Source organism: Pelecanus crispus, chromosome 8, assembly GCF_030463565.1.
Source record: "Pelecanus crispus isolate bPelCri1 chromosome 8, bPelCri1.pri, whole genome shotgun sequence".
Taxonomy (NCBI): domain Eukaryota; kingdom Metazoa; phylum Chordata; class Aves; order Pelecaniformes; family Pelecanidae; genus Pelecanus; species Pelecanus crispus.
In genome coordinates, this window is record NC_134650.1 from 21,357,281 (window position 1) to 21,373,775 (window position 16,495).

Below are 16,495 nucleotides of genomic sequence, written 5' to 3' on the forward strand. Positions count from 1 at the left end.
CCTGGGAGTAACTGAGAGCAGCTGGGGCGCAGCCGGGGATGCCTGGGTGTAGGTGAGGGGCAGCGAGGGGTGACTGGGGGCAGCTGAGGGTGATTGGGGAGCAGATGTAGGGTTATGGCAGACAATCCAGTGGGCAACTGGGAGCAGCTGGGAGTAATTGGGGTCAGCTGGGGGTGGTGGGGCGGGCGGTAGGACCGCGGGGGCGCCGCAGGGGCGATCGCCCCACCCTCGGCCACGCCCCCCGGTGTTGTGTGTCGCTCGCTGTCGGCGGCACCGCGCAGGCGTAAGGGTCGCGGCGCGATGACGTGAGCGGGAGCGCGCGGCGGTGGGTCCCGGCCTCTCCGCCATGGCGAAGACTGTGGCCTATTTCTACGACCCGGATGTGGGCAACTTCCACTACGGTGCGGGCTGGGGCGGGAGGCGGGGCTGGAGGAGAACCGGGGCGGCGGAGGAGCCAGGCGGGGTTGGTCCCAGCTCGGGGCGGGGGGACGGCCCAGCCCGGCCCTGACTCGCCGGGGTGGCCTGGGGACGGTCGCCGCACCGCGTCCCGGGGCCGAGCAGGCCTGGTGGGGGGTGCTTCGGCGGGGCCCCTTACGGCCCCGCGCTGGGCACGGCCCCGGGTGGCGGGGGAGCGTGGCTGGTGTCGTCGTGTCCCCCCCGGTGACTCTCCGTGTCGTTTCCCTTCCAGGAGCGGGGCACCCTATGAAGCCGCATCGCCTGGCGCTGACTCACAGCCTGGTCCTGCACTATGGGCTCTACAAGAAAATGATCGTAAGCGGCCCTTCTCCTGGGGTCCAACGCGGGTCCCCCCCCACCCAGGCAGCAGGCAAAGAGGGGGTTGCGGCAGGTGGCTTTGGGCAGGAAGCCCACAGAGTGGGCTTTTTGGGCTTCGGCATTTGTGAAAGGTGCCAGAGACCTGTGTGCTGTCCTGCTGACTTAAGTCATGGCCTCCATGTTAAGGCTTGGACCATGTTAGTAGGTTCTTCACAGCTTTATTGTGTCTGCCTCTCCTTCAGCTCCACTTTTGGCACGGCAGGTAACAGAGTTGTTGCAGACAAGGCTTTAAGTACTCAGGCATTCTCATTGACCTGAGCTCCCACCATACCACCCAGAGTTGATTTGAAAGGCACAATCATTAAATGTCAGTGTCTTGTTCAAACTTGCGTGTACAGTGCTGTGCCTGGAGCTGCAGCAGTGCTGCTGGGGACCATACATGAAACTTCTGTGTCTGTAGCCCCTTCTAGGAGGACCCAGTGACCACTGTGGACCATGTGATCATAGAATAGTAAAGCTGAAAAAAAAAACCTCAAGAAGCTTGCTAATTCACCTTGATGCCTTAACGGGGGTTCACTAATCCTATCTCATACCTAATAAATGACTGTCCAACCTGCTTTTCAAAGTCTTTGTTGCCCAGCCAGCTGAAACAACCTGGTCCAGCACACTCTGGTTGTTACTGTTGGAAAGATTTTTCTCTTCCTGAAATCTAGCCTGTGTAAACCTGGTAAAACATGATCAGCATGTAGCGATAATCAGAAACTTAAATATTCATCTTTCAAGAAATTAACTAGTTTGGGGATGATGGAATATCACTATGAATGTGCGGTACTCCTCTTTTGAAGTATTTTATTCAGCTTGGTGCAAGCAGGATTGAACCGCGCTCCTTTCCCTAGAATCCTTGTTCACTTTTCTGCCCATTCTTGCAGCACAGAGCAAATGAAAAGCTCTCAGGAGTACAGGGCATGTAACTTAATGCCTGAAGATACAAGATCAGGGCAGGAATGGTAAAAGTCTTCTACCAGTCTGCCCCTTTTGAGGTGGCTTTTGCCCATTTTGGCATGCAGAACATGCCACCTGCAGCTACTGATTGTTTTGGGGCGACTTGTTTTGTCTCCTGTTGGCTTATTGTGGCTTTCAGTGCAGCAGAATTGCTTCCAAGCTGTTTCGGACCATTGAGCAATTTAATTCCTGGGCTGACTGGCGCTGTTCCATGTTGTGCTATCTGATCCAGAGGCTGTGTGTAGCTGCTGCCTATTTTCTCCACAGCCTGTGATCTGTTTGATGTGCCCTGGGAAAAGGGAAAAGGCCCCTATCCAGAATGTTATTCTAAAGGTTGTGGGCTACAGCTACAGGTGCTTCTTGTTTTATGTGTATATATGTATGTATTTATATATGTACATATAGGGACATACATGCATTTACAGCGTCTTTTTATGGGAATTATCTTGTTAAAAGAGGTGAAGAGCATTTCTGTCACAGTTATCATTGTGCATAGCTAGCAAACAGGGAGGAGAGGTGAAAGATGGGTACAAAACCATCACGTCTCTGATTGATGTTGTGACTTTCCCCCATCCTTCCTCTTTGAGCTTTTGCATCCCATGTGCGCTCCTCACCCTTCTGCAGTCAGGCTCTGCTCTGTGTGACACTTTGCAAACCAGCTACTTCCCGTTACTCATGAGCCTGAACTGAATGACCCTGCAGGTTACTTGAAGGCATGTGATCTCAAAATGACTGTAGAATTCAATTGTAGATTGTTGCTTGCAGTTGTAGGTGATTGCAAGTAACTGGTAGTAGAGTTGGGCTTATTTTGAGGCTGTAGAGAAGAAAGCGTGATCAGCTTGTCTCAGTGATGTGTTTTCACATCTGCAGCATGCTTTAGGGATAAATCATGAGCTGCTGTGAAAACACTGTGATCGTGCAGAGCTGTCAGACAGAAACGTGCAAATTCCAGTCCCTCTCCAGCTAGGCCAGGCACTTCTCCAGACTATGATTAGCTTCCCGGGTTCCCTTATCCCCACCATTAGATGTTAAGGAAAATGATAACCAGCTTTGACTGTGCCCTCAAAGACCTGACTAAATATTTAGTTGTGATACCAAAAAAAAAGCCTGTCCTTAAAGGTCACTTCTCAAGCACTTGAAAATTGGGCGATGTTAAAATACAAGTTGTATCACTGTGAGCGCAAGAGAGCAGGATTAGACCAGCGTTTTTAATGCTGGCATGTTTACAGTGTCTTCTCCGCTATATGGGCAGGACAAAGTGCAAAATTCTTGCAAGCATGATAGCAATACAGTTTTCCTGCTTTTTATTTTTTAGTGCAAAGTCTGAACAGCCAAACCGATACAGGTGGGGCAGAGGGAAAAGCTAGATCTCAGCTGCTTTGTACCTGCACATCCATGCTGCACAACTTTGTCACTATCTCTAGCACTGTACAAGTGCCTGGTGTTTGGCATGGGCTCAGGTTCAAGCTCTTCCACTGCTGGCATGTCTGCTTTTGTGGTGAAAGACTTGCAGATTGAGCGAAAGTATATAGAAAATAAGCTGTCTCAAAACTAAAGCACAATGTCAAATTTTAATGGAAGGTGTTAAAATGGACCAGTGGAACAATTCCTTGATGCAATATATAAAATCAGTTTGGTATGTTTAAACATTAGAAAAGCTTCCCTGTGTAATTAATATAATTCCCTAGTAAAATCACATCCAGCTGTGATGACTTGCAGTTGTGCTCGTGAGGAGGATGCAGCTGGAGTACGCTTGGGGCATGTGGAATCTTTGTAGAATTTATCTTTCATATTTTTGCTGTAAATGTATGAGCTTCTATGAATAACTTCCCTAGGATTGGGACTTTTCTTGCAGAAAAAGCAAAAAGCATCTTTTGACATAACACTTCTAAATGTCAAATCCACATCTGAATGAGGCAGTAGACAGAGCTGTACACTTTGCCATATTTTTGAGTCCTGAAACCCATTGTGAAGCTGAAGACCACAGAGGAAACTTCATCCTGAACAGTCAGTGACTGGCAAAGTTACGAGCAAATAAAAGTGGAGATCATGGTCAGTTGTGACTATAAAAGGTCCCGTTAACTGTGTGTTGTGGTTACATCGTTATCTGTCCTCTCTGCCTCCTCCAAATAAAAGGCTGCTCTCCTGTCAAGCTGGGTTTGCCTCTTTGCACCTTTCCCAGCTTATCTGTGGCTGCAGTGTGCAAGAACACAGTGAACGAAGGCTCAGTGTTGCTGAAAGAGGGAGGGTTGTCCTGCTGTTCTCCTTCCCTGCTCCTCTGTTGTGTCTTCCTGCTGCGTTTCTTGTGCTGCATCTGGAAGCTGTCGGATCCTCGCATGAACTGGTGCAACTCAGTAACTTGGCAAAGCCAGGGGAGTTTTCTGTGGAGTTAGCAAAACAAGGCAGCAGACAGAAGGTGCTAAGTGCCAGAGCTTGCTTAGGAAGGTGGATGGGATTGCTGGGAGCAGGGTGAAGGGTGGAAGGAGATAGGTTTTTTCTTCTGCCAGCAGCTGAGTCAGTCTTGAAGCTTTTGGTCTTTTCCCCTGCCCCCTTTCTGTTTTGAATCACACATCCCTACTTTTTGTTGTCCAAGAGAGCTTCTGGATATCCTGTAAGAGCTATTTTTTCTCTATGATGACCCTTTAGCATTAGTTTTGGTCTTGTTTGATTTAATCAGCCATCTAGATTCCTAGGAGGTACCTGTGCAGAGCCCTCATGGGGCGCTTGTCTTCACGCTTAGCAGCTGCACTAATGGCTCATGCTTGTCAGTCACCTCATCCTCCTTGTTTGAGTTGTCAGAGGCAGCAGCCTCCAAGAAACACTGAACCCCAAGCATCAATGTGTAAAATGCCATACCACATGCAGATCAAGTCAGGAAAGGAGACAATATGTTTGTTAAGGTACATTGTGTCTCTGAAAATTAACGTTTTCCTGCTTAACCCAGGAAACAGGTGCATTGGTGTAGTTGCCCTGATAAATTTCCACTTTGGAGACAAGCTCGTGCATCTTACTATTTTTCTCATGTTCAGCTTTTTCTATAAAGTCCATGCTTTAATTAAAAGAAATTGGGAAATGCAAAAAAGATCTTTTATTGATTTCAGTGCAACTTTTAATTTCCTCTTGCCAGGTACATGGTGTTAATTTTTAACTTCCGGTATATTGAGGTATGTGCGTTAAGTGCCAAACTGGCAAACCCATATTGTCAAAAGATCTTTAATTTTAATCCATCCAGTTCCCTGACCATTTTTCTACAGCTTTCCAAAGGAAACAAAGTTTATGCAGTTCTTCTGTCTGTCTGTGAGTTTTCTGCAAATAACTTCTGAATCTATCAGCCCATTACAGGCAAATCTGACAGAGGGACCAAAACCACCCCTTTAAGGTCTTAAAATTGTATGAAAGCTGGCGACTGATAAGGGAATAGTGCCCTCCAGTGAAGAAAAAGCTTTAGTTTGAACTCAGCTGCTTTATTCTGCTGGCTTGCCCAAGGAGCGGGGGGTTGTGCAGTGGGAGGAGGAAGGCATCAGAGACTATGTTGCAAGAGCTGCAGTTATTATGAGAGGCAGGAGACGGGTTTATGGCTGAAAGAGAAAAATCAGTAGGAAAGCAGGCTTCATGGAGCAACTTGTTGAATTTAAATTAACACGACAGTCAGGAACCCGATGTATTGGAACATTTTTTCATATACCTCATGCAGGTCATTTGTCAATTAGCTTGAGATTTCTTACAGCCAAAGCAAACGTGAGTTTGGATGGGAAATAAGTCTTGCCTTCCTCTCTTGAAGGTTTTCAAACCGTACCAGGCATCCCAGCATGACATGTGCCGATTCCACTCCGAGGACTACATAGACTTCCTGCAGAGAGTGAGTCCCAACAACATGCAGGGATTCACCAAGAGCCTCAACGCCTTCAATGTGGGTGATGACTGGTGAGTGTTCTGTGCTGCCTGCAAACCTGCAGTCAGAAAGGGTGATCCTGCATTGCTCATGTACAGAGAGCTCTTTCAGGATGTCCCATTTCTTACTTGTTTTTAACCAGAATGAAGTATGTGCCCCTCCTGTGTATATTACTGGAACCTCCTTGATTCCTTACCCTTCTCTTAGATCTTGCAGTCCTCCTTTTTAGATCTATATTTGGGCTGTAAGCTTGTTGGGTTAGAGACTGTATCTCTGCTTGTTCTTGCAGAGCCTCCAGTTCTTGAATATGCTAACTCTCTTTTAAAATAATTGCCTGTTATTTTAGCTACCTTAATATATGCATGTTAAATTCAAGACAGCTTTGAGAGCCTGATTTTCAGGTAGAACTAAGGAGATACTCATGCTTCTGTACCAAACTATATGAGATCTCATTGAGAATATTCAATTCTGGTCTTTAATGCTCATGAGAGATGAAACTTGAAAGAAATATGTGGAAGGGCTCTGTGCGTGACTGAGGAAATAGCAACATGCCTTGTCTGGTTGAGGATTATAAGGGCTGTCAGAGAATAAGATTGTTCTTATGTGTTCTGTGGAGGGGAAAGCTGTAAGTACTAGCATGGGAGGAGCTACATTAGCTAGAGTGTTATCCCAGGAAGATACTAGTATAGCCTGGTTTTTAATATTTAGGCTGGGAATCAGAAGACTGTTCTGTAACCTTGCTGCTCTGATGATCAGAAACCATCTTCTTATCAGAAATGAAAGGGGAAATAAAACCCCACAGTCTTCAAGCCATTGCTTGTCCATGAATGAAATGTGTGACATGATGCCAGCAAGCTGGTGACACAGGGGCTCCATGTCCTGTATTTCTGTACTCCCCAGTGCCTGGGCTGGCTCTACATGGTGGGATGGATCAGACCTCAGTGCTGTCTTAAGAGTTCATCTCCGGTTGCAGTACCCCGCACACTGGGCTGTGTGCTTGGAAGCAGAGGGGGGCAGGATCTTCCAGATACAGCTGGGGGGAGATAGTGCAGGAGCAGACCAGTCCTCCCCTCTCCTGATGCAGTGTCTCATGTCATGTCCTAACTCTGGGCACATGTCAACAGGGCTGCAGGACAGACACCGGCATGTGTTGTGAGCAGGGCAGGCTTTTCAGGACTAGCTTGGAAGCTTTGGTAATCATTATTAAATTCACTGAATTTCCCATTGTGTTTGCAGCCAGATTGCTTGCCTGCTGGTACTCAGTGTGTTATAAGCAGGGTCAGAGTGATCCCAAATTAACTCTTTCACAGAGAATGAGTTTTGATCTTGTTCAGGTAATGTCCCTGGACAGTTTTATTGCTGGCTTTTCTCTGGAGAAATCAGATGTTCTGTGTTTGAATCATGGTTTCTTTTTTAGCCCAGTGTTTCCAGGCCTCTTTGAATTTTGCTCTCGCTATACTGGAGCCTCCCTGCAGGGAGCAACACAGCTGAACAACAAGGTAACTGAGCTGATGTGCTTATCTTTTGAAACAGAGGTGTAAGCCAACTGGTTTTCAATTTAAGGAGAACATTATGGATTTGTTTTGTAAAACAACATAGCAAGCACTGCTGTGTTGCAGTGTAAATACCTAGTGCTGTGCGACTGTTAAGTTTGAGACCATTCCTGTACTGTCAGAGGCAACCATTTAGTAGATGTTTAATCTGGAGGGAGTTACAGGATACTAATGCTACACGTACTAAAGTCACAAAGTACTCTCAGCACTGTGGAACAAACCTGGGGTCTTCAGTGAAACTGGCTGCTGGGAGACCTTGAGAGTGCTGCTAGGTCTCTGCTGTGGAAATGCACCAAATTAGACCACACAGAAGGTCTGAAGAAGAGGGTCCCTCGGGAAGGTATCAAAAAAAAAAAACCTGCAGAGGTTTGAGTCTTTCAGAGACCTGAGAAGGGTCTAATGAGTGTAAAGAACAAGTGCAGGAACAAACTGTATGTACCAGGTGCTCTGCCTGCTGCTGGCTGGAGGGGGAGCAGTGGTGGTGGGAGATGATCTCTTCTGGTCTAACGGGGAACGTAGAGCACAGGACTAATCCAGTATGGATATGATGTAACCAAAACTGTTGGCTGGGCTAACGACCAAGATGGAGCTTTTTCCAAAGCCTCTGTAGGAGAAGGAAAAGGCCAGAAGGGTGTTTGTGGGCCACAGCTGGGCAGGTTGAAGTGAGTGCACTGGGGAGGTGGGTGAAAGGTTGTTGTTACCACATTGTCACCTTAAACTAACTTACCTTTCCTTTCTTAGATCTGTGATATTGCAATAAACTGGGCAGGGGGCCTGCATCATGCCAAAAAGTTCGAGGTAAGGAGGCAGATCTGCATATTCCTCTGTCTTTTTGAGGCCCAGGCTCTGTGTTGATCCTATCCTAATGCTATTTGGTTTTCTCTGTCTTGCAGGCTTCTGGGTTTTGTTATGTTAATGACATAGTTATCGGCATCCTGGAGCTGCTCAAGTAAGGACATGGGTCAAGTGCAGTACTGTCCTGGCTGGTGTGTGGTTTCCCTCTGCTGCCTCACTGTTCTCTCTCAATGTTTCCTCTCCACTTGTTTGCCTTTATAGAGTCCAGGAAGGCCAACAACTTGATTTTTGTCCTGGCCTCTTCTTTAGGCATAAGAAGGGGAGCTTGGTAATTAGAATATCTGACTCCAGTTTTGTTGCATGCAGCTTAAGCAATACACAGGAGTTCTTCAATTCCATTTCTTATCCATCTATAAAATACTAATTTCAGGATCTCCTGAGTCTCAGTGTTTTGTGAGCCTTTTGTAGGTAAATGCAAATTATAGCTTACTGGAAACAGTTAAATGACTCAAGTCTTTCTTGATTTGCTTGAGTGACTTAACAGGACTTGAGCAACGCGTGGATGATCAAAGGACACTTGCTTTGAGCAGAAAAAAGTCAGATTTTTTTTCTTTTTAGAAAATGAAAAATAAATTCAGAATGGGAGGAAGAGTTACAGAAATACCTTCTGTTTCTTGGATTAATCAGTGTTTTGGGGGTTTTTTTTGTACTTTCAAATGCTCTCCTTGTCACTGAATCTGAGGCAAGATGTTAGGGAATTAAAAAAGATTTGGGGTTGACCAGACAATAGTTACATGTCTGGTGGCAAGCTTACTGGCTCTCAAAATCAGATTTACAGGATGTACTCGGGTTTCTTGTACCTCTTCCCTCTCTGCCAGTCTTCCCTGCTCTGTGTTTGGAACCTCAGGTCTTCACTGTGTATCTCTGCACACCCGTTTCCCAGTCCCATGTGCCAGAGGCTTCAAATACAGTCCAGTTACCCCCTCATGGAAGATTATAATATGTCCCTATTTTGTTCCCTGTTTTCAGGAACCATTTCTGCAGCAGGTGGCTGCATACTTGAGTTTGCTTCCTGCCATGGGAGTACTGTGGTGCCTCTGCTCTTAGAAGGTCCTTTTCTCCCTTTATCAGTGTGCAAGGGCTGTGTGTATGCATCCCCTTTTTCTCCTTGCTGTCATTTGTCTACAGGATGAATAATCTGGGCTGGCTTAAATAGTTTATGTCTCTCTTGGGAGACTGAGGCAAGGTACTGGTCTGCTAATCAGCATGGGTCAGCACCATCAGCAAGTTTGATCAGATCACTGCAGACACACTTAAAGCCATGGTTCCAAGGCAGGTGGCACAAACCACATGCTCCTCCTCTCTGCTTTGATGTTGTCTTGTTTTTTCAAGTCCCTCCCCAGTCCCCTAGGATTTTGGCATGGATCTCAGATCCCCTGCTCTTTGGGGATTTACCAGATGCAGTATTTCTTTATGAAAAGTTGCAGAAGTTCTCTCCAGCCAAGCAGGCAGCTCTAGAGCTGGCAGACAGGGATGGCTTAGGGCCATGTCTCCAGTGCTTGACAGTACATCAGCCCTGACCATTACCCCAGTGTAATTACTTGTGATGATCTCCCCTTCTTTACCCTCTGTCTGTGTGACCCAGCAGGCTAGTTCTGCAGTAAATTTAGTCCAGCCTAGTGTTCTTGGTGCTAGCCAGCTGGGACATAGTGCTGCCAGTACTCTGGTATATGGAGGGAAATAAGTATTCCTACCTCTTCCTTGGCTAGCTTACCTTTCCACATATGGTTAAAAATCATTGGTGCTGTTAAAGATTAACTAACAGCACGCTGTTTGTAGAGGAAACAAAACCCCACAACTTTCTATCCCCCAGGTGGTTAAAATAGCTTCTCTTTTTCTTGTGCTTTCCAGGGTATTTCTGGTCCCATGTGAAAACCTTTTATTCTAATGTCTCTTTCCAAGCACATCAGAAGAAAATATCTTAGTGGTGGGTTCTGTTTGACTGTATACAAATGTCACATATCTAAAGCCATTTGATATGCCTGGGGTGGGACCAGTGAGTTCTTTGGCAAGTGGGCTTGCAGGTAGATGCCGGTAGTAGTATTCAGCACTCTAGGTGATACTGAGGCATGTGGGGAATAGTGAGGTTGTGTGTGGTGCAGACAGTAATGCTGTTTTTCCTCTTGTATTCAATAGATATCACCCACGTGTTCTGTATATTGATATTGATATCCATCATGGAGATGGTGTGCAGGAGGCTTTCTACTTGACGGACCGTGTCATGACAGTATCATTTCATAAATACGGGAACTATTTCTTTCCTGGTACAGGTATGTATTTTCCCTTATAGTGTGAACCTGGCCTGCTTCAGAATCTTTTGAAAGCTCTACTGGAGTATGAAAGTGTAAAATCATGAAATTAGAGCTGCAGGGAGAAATGATGGAAGAAAGGGCTGGAAAAGCAATTAGAGAGGAACAGAAGTATAGTTACTTGTAAGAAAGAGGGATCCTAGCTAGGTTAAGAGATCTAAATCCAGACCAGAACTGGCCTTTCCACACCTCTGAAGTCTTAGAGCTGTTGTGACTCTCCTGTCTTTCCCTGGCCAGGTGACATGTATGAAGTTGGTGCAGAGAGCGGTCGTTACTACTGTCTCAACGTGCCTCTACGAGATGGCATTGATGACCAAAGTAGGTGTTCCCTGCTGTTTCCCCTTGCCCAGGCATTTGCTGGTCCTTCTGCTCCAGAGCCATGACAAATCTGTCTTTCTCTCCAAAGGTTATAAACACCTCTTCCAGCCAGTCATTAACCAGGTGGTAGATTACTATCAGCCCACTTGCATAGTCCTGCAGGTAAGAAAGCAAGCCTCTGTGCACGTGTCCATCCCTTTCAGAGGCTGTAGGAGGTTACTGTCGACATGTTGCATTCTGTTCCAGGGCATCAGGGTTGGTGTGTCCTAGCTGAGCTGTTGTCTGTACCCTGTGGTGGATGAGGGTGGCCAAGGGGTGGGGGTGCTGATGTGTGTCTGGAAAACAATGCCTCCTTAGCAAAAATTCAGTTGTTCTTTTTTTGTTCCCCAGTGCGGTGCTGATTCTCTGGGTTGTGACCGTTTGGGTTGTTTTAACCTCAGTATAAGAGGACATGGGTAAGTACAGCAGGGCTGGGGCAGAGCAGTTAGTTGAAAGACCATCGTTTTGTCTGAAGGGCTCTACTGAGTCCCCTGCTGTGAGGTTTGAGCTTTGACTTCTGCCTTCCAGCAGCACCAGCAGGTTTTTTGGGTTTTTTTAACTCTTGTGTGACAGAGGGGGTCTCAGAGTGAGGCTTTGTACAAGGTGCTGCAGAGCGGTGGTTCACAGAGTAGCACATGGTTCAGGCTCCCTGGGTGGAAGCCCTGAACTCCAGATGTATCACACCAGCTGTGGTGGTGTTTGAGTGTGCGGTGGCATTTCTGACACATGAATGTGTGCTGCAGTTAGCAGCTCTGACATGTGTTTGTTTGGGGTTTCTAGGGAGTGCGTGGAGTATGTAAAGAGCTTCAACATCCCCTTGCTGGTACTGGGAGGAGGTGGTTACACAGTCCGCAATGTGGCGCGATGCTGGTGAGTTTCTTCTGTGCTTGTTGAAGGTCACTGGTTAAGGAGTTGCTGTGGGCTTTGTCCCTGCATGCACCATGTAGCTTTCTCTGGACTGAGCTCATCTTATTCCATGTTTTCAGGACTTACGAAACATCATTGCTTGTAGATGAAGCAATTAGTGAAGAGCTCCCATACAGTGGTAAGTTGGAGTTCTGTTTTTCCCTCACTAGCTGAGCTAATGTATTTGTTATGTCAGCTGAAGTATTAACATTTCTATTCTGCATTGATCAGAGATAAGACCAGGGCCAAAGTGACAGCACTTTCTGATCTTAGAGATGGCCTTAGTCATATCCTACCACCTACTTGTAGGCTTTGCTGGGTAGACACACCCTCACTGTGTCAGGTATCATTTAATTTGGATTGTTTCCTATTCAGTGATCTGAGCGTTACTTTTGCTTGCTCTGGTGTTTCATATAATCCCTTGTGGTTGCAGAGCTGTACCTCACAGTGTTTTTTAAGGTCTGGTCACCCCTAGAGTGGTGGGAGAGTGAGCTCTGCTTCCCTCCAGAGCAGAGCAGCTGGTGGCTGGGCTCTCTTGCCTCTGTGCTGTAACTCTCTTGTTTGTTCCATCACAGAGTACTTTGAATACTTTGCTCCAGACTTCACCCTTCATCCTGATGTCAGTACGAGAATTGAAAATCAGAACTCCAGGCAGGTAAGTGCTTGCAGCCTTATTGCAGTATCAACTATGTACTCCCAAAACCCTGTGGTTGATGCTCTGTCCTGTGAAACCAGGTAGAGCCCAGGCAAGGATTTCTTGTGGGTCAGAAAGCTGACAAAGAACAAGCAGAGCCTTTCCTCTGCAATGGCAGAAAGTCTCATAGCATTAGAGGACCTTCCTGGGTTGTCTTCCTGTTTTCTATGTGCTTGAGTATCAATGAATTAACTCTCCCACCTCCTCTGCTCTGATAAATAGCTGTTTGCACAAATGTGTTTCTCATGGCCACCACACAGATGATGCGGGCAGGTAGCAGCGCCAACAGTTGTGACTCTGTGCAAACTGCCAGATCTCACTGTGGTGATCCCTCTCTGTTTTTTATTATGTAGTACTTGGATCAGATCAGGCAGACGATATTTGAGAATCTGAAAATGTTGAACCATGCTCCCAGCGTGCAGATCCATGATGTCCCTTCTGACTTGCTCAGCTATGATCGCACAGATGAGCCTGATCCAGAGGAAAGAGGCTCTGAGGAAAACTACAGCAGGTACCAGCTGTCTGGTTCTGGAGAAATGGGTTTCCCTTCCTGTCCCTGCTAGGATGGGCAGATGATATACTGGAGACTGTCTGTTTCCTAGAACAGATACTAAGTTACTTCTGAATCCCTGGTTTTACCCAGGGAGCCTTTCTCTAGAAATGTCTGGTCTCCTCACAATTACATTTCCTGGGGTGTTTGGGTGCAGGGCATCTTCTGACCTTGGGCAGTGTGACCTAGGCATTCTTCTCTAGCCCCAAGGGTGCCAAGGCTCTCCTCACTGATGGTGATTGTCTTTCCCCCAGGCCTGAACCTGCCAACGAGTTTTATGACGGTGACCACGATAACGACAAAGAGAGTGATGTTGAGATCTGAGGGCTCTAGTGTGGGGCTCTGGACTATGGGGGGTCCCACATTGGACATGGGTGCTGGAGCAGATAACTGGGCCACGTAGGAGCCAGTTAGCCCTCCCTTTGTATTTGATTGCATGCGGTGGCAGCAAAAACACCACCACTGCAGGCCCCTGCTACCTGGAGAGGCAGAGAGCAGTGGAATGTGTTCCTTACTTTCCACCACGTGTCATGGTTCCAGCTGTCACCGATCTGGGAAATGGAAATTCAAGTAGCACTGGGATCTGTGCTGTGTACTGGCTGGCAGCCGTCCAACTGCCTTCAGAGCCTGACCTGTGCTGGTTCAGTCAACCCCGTACCTCCCATGCAGGCTTCTGCCAGCAAGGTGGGAGCTGGAGCGGTTGTGCCCACAATCTCTGCCTCTCTTCAGCAGCAACACCTGATACATCCTGCTCTCCCCAGCCCTCCACTCAGGTACCTAGTCAGTGCAGGCTTCAGAGGACAATCAAGGGTTGCTTCTTGATGTCCCTTCTAACCATCTGATGCTCCACAGCTCAAGGAAAGCCATTTGAGATGACAAGGCCACTTGTGGGATAGGGGTTGGGAGTGTCCCCGGAGAAGGGAGCAGCTTGATGGAACAGGATGGAAGAATGTATGCAGAGCATAGGCTTGTTCATTCCTCCCGTACTCAGTTTTGCACTCACGAACGAGTACGCAACACTTTACCAAGTTGGACCTAACTCCCCTGTTTTCTTTGTTCTTTGAGAGGCTAAAATCACTGTGGAACAGAGGTTTGGCTGCCAAGGTCAGTACACAGTGTGTCTTGCACCTCTAATGTAGCTTCCAGCTGTGTTTTCCAAGTTCGCACATGGCCCAGCCCTTCTGTGTGTTAGCAAGAGATTTGGGGTCCTTGGTTGGAGTGGAAACTTCCTTCTTGACTGTACCCAGGAGATGTTACTCAGCTCGTGGGTGAGGGAAGCTGCTTCTTCCAAGTCCTGTTGTCTTGCCCTCACACAGCAGAGATTCTCTCAGCCATCCCTCAAGTCCCAGACTTTGCTGCTCCTTCTCCCGAGTCATCACCTGGTACCTGTCATGGTTTGGAGTGTGCCATTTGGGGAGGCGGGAGGGGTTTAGCCTCTGACTGTCTGTACCGTTCTGTTTGTTTACTGATGTCTTTAAACATTAAATGAAGATGCAGTATTTTTCTTACCTGACCTGTTTGTCTGTTTAATGCTCACACTTTTTTGCCTCCTGTCCTCCCAAAGACTGAGAACATGAGTATCGTTCCTGGCAGGGTAGCGTCCTCTGCCATCTGACCTGTCTGAGTGAATGGAGGGCATTCAGCTCATCAAAGTGTATGCTGGTGAGTTTTGAGCATCAGTGCACAATGAGGAGAGAGCCCTGAATTCCCTTACAAGAGGACATGTGGGCTGGTGGACACTCCTGCTTATGCCTCTGATTCCAGTAAAAGCTTTGCAGAAAGCTGCAGAGCTGAATCAAGAAACCTTTCCTGCAACTGTTTTAAATATCATGGTTTCTTTGAGTTGCAGTTTCCATAAGAGTCTGCTCTTTGCAGTCTCACTTTCCTAAAGCCCCTATTAGTGATTATTTTTCTTCATTTTTAGACCTGCTGCTATCTTCCTCTTCACTCCCCCTCCCCAGGTCCATGACGCTTGTCCTTTATCAAATAAACTTGTGCTGGCATGTGTGGATTGACGTTCCTCTTGTGTCTAGTCTCCGCCAATAAACCTGTGAAAAAACAAGAGAAAAGGAAAAGAGCTACAGTTCATGTAACTACAGTGTGAAGCAGGCAGTAAGTCAGTGTTACTCCCACTAGGTGCCCAGAGAAATAAGTTATGGTACAATGAGACTAGGTGTGGAGAAGGATGACCAAAGGTATAGCACAGCTCCTATAAGAGGAGTGACTCAATGGATAATCCTGGTCAGCTGGGGAGAGAGAACTGGGTTGGGAAAGGATTTGTAAGGTCTATAAAACCACAAGTGTCAGACAGGGTTTCTCCAAATATTTAGATATTAGAGGAGCATCAAATGAAACTTGTGAGGGGCCAGCTCAAAAGAAAGAGGTTGCTTTGCACACACCTAGCTGAGCCAAGCAAGCTTTTGCCACCAGGTACTGTGAATGTGATTTCAAAAAGGGACTGGGCGGGTGGTGGCATGGAAATCAAGGCTGTTAATACAAAGGCACTCTGGGTGCAAATTGTTGGTGACTGGGTGAGTGCTCTGGAGAAGTATTGCTGGGTGCTTACCCTGTGCTTGCACCATTCCTGCGTTTGCTATTTGGCTGCTGCAGAGCAGGCACTGGGATGGATAGTCCACTAGATGGACCTTACTCTGATCCCTGTTTGGTCATCTGTATTTGTTTTTAGTATTCTGTAGCTGAGGAAATGTTCTTTGCAAATCAGAAGACAAAATGATGCTCCAGTGACTAGCCAGACTTGTGAAAAAGAAACACTTTTGTCCAAGTAGAAAATAAACTTGTTTTATTTTGGCTTGCCATCTCACCTGGTGTCAGAGAGCTGGCTTGTTCCCTCTGCTGCTGTTATCACCCCCTGTAGCAAAACCGATTTACAGGGGGAATCCAGGCTTCCACCTTGGGTAGCAGGCAGTGTTTGCTTTTCGTGGGGGGGGGAAGGGAATTCCTCCCTTTGTAATTCTCTTGCCTGTGAAGATGGGAATTAACTTAACTTGCAATCCTCCCAGCCAATTCTTCCCCTCAGCACTGTCCCAGCTTTCTCTTTTCAGAGCCCTGCTCTGGCCTGTGTTTTGAAACAGAGCTGGAAATCTGGAGTATTGTCTTACCTGTGTTTCTAAAGGTGGATTCATTTTGGTTTTAGAAAACAAGTTCCATCTGTAGATATCTTTTTCCCTTGTAGTTTTGCACTGCAGCAGAGCTGTCAAAAATAAGAAAGTGTGCACTACACTTGCTATCTGGTATTTGCAGGGCTACTGGAGCTGCATTAGACCAGCGTTTATCCCTGGTATTGCCTAGTCGTGGGTGTCTAGTGCCAGGGTTAGACCAGGGTGAGCCTGACACCCCGGCACCAACCTAGATATCCCAAATAAGGTGGGAAACCTGCACCTCCTGGCTGCCGGGTTGCTATCCGTAGCTGACGCTGAAGGACTGGTAGGCTGCTCCCTAAAACACCGGATGGGCTGGCAACAACTGAACTTAAATGAGGCCCGATTTAATTATCCATAGGAAATGTTTGAGAACACGCACATCTCTGTACAACAACGATAGTTTCTAAGGTGCAGGACTACCCTCAGTTGCGGTGATGGATGT

General features: G+C 47.0%; 1 protein-coding gene across 2 annotated transcripts; it reads left to right on the plus strand.

Moving 5' to 3' along the window:
- Positions 1 to 346: 346 nt before the first annotated feature.
- Positions 347 to 14,372, plus strand: HDAC3 (histone deacetylase 3). 2 transcript variants are annotated; one of them, XM_075715436.1, is made up of 15 exons: positions 347 to 401; positions 689 to 771; positions 5,558 to 5,700; positions 7,086 to 7,167; positions 7,963 to 8,019; positions 8,115 to 8,170; positions 10,213 to 10,346; positions 10,623 to 10,703; positions 10,792 to 10,865; positions 11,094 to 11,158; positions 11,523 to 11,612; positions 11,729 to 11,787; positions 12,224 to 12,303; positions 12,696 to 12,853; positions 13,147 to 14,372. In XM_075715436.1, exons 1-15 carry the CDS (start codon positions 347 to 349, stop codon positions 13,214 to 13,216), a joined length of 1,287 nt encoding a protein of 428 aa, XP_075571551.1. In that variant the 3' UTR covers positions 13,217 to 14,372. The 2 variants fall into 2 exon arrangements, with proteins under 2 accessions (XP_075571551.1, XP_075571552.1); XM_075715437.1 differs by lacking the exons at positions 347 to 401; positions 689 to 771; positions 5,558 to 5,700; positions 7,086 to 7,167; positions 8,115 to 8,170 and having other exon boundaries at positions 7,970 to 8,019.
- The last annotated feature ends 2,123 nt before the right edge of the window (positions 14,373 to 16,495 follow it).

Coding starts and splice junctions, on each gene's coding strand:
- HDAC3 (XM_075715436.1), top strand. CDS start 347: ATGGCGAAGACTGTGGCCTATTTCTACGACCCGGATGTGGGCAACTTC. Junction 10,347..10,622: donor CTATTTCTTTCCTGGTACAG/GTATGTATTTTC, acceptor TTCCCTGGCCAG/GTGACATGTATGAAGTTGGT. Junction 11,788..12,223: donor TGAAGAGCTCCCATACAGTG/GTAAGTTGGAGT, acceptor GTTCCATCACAG/AGTACTTTGAATACTTTGCT.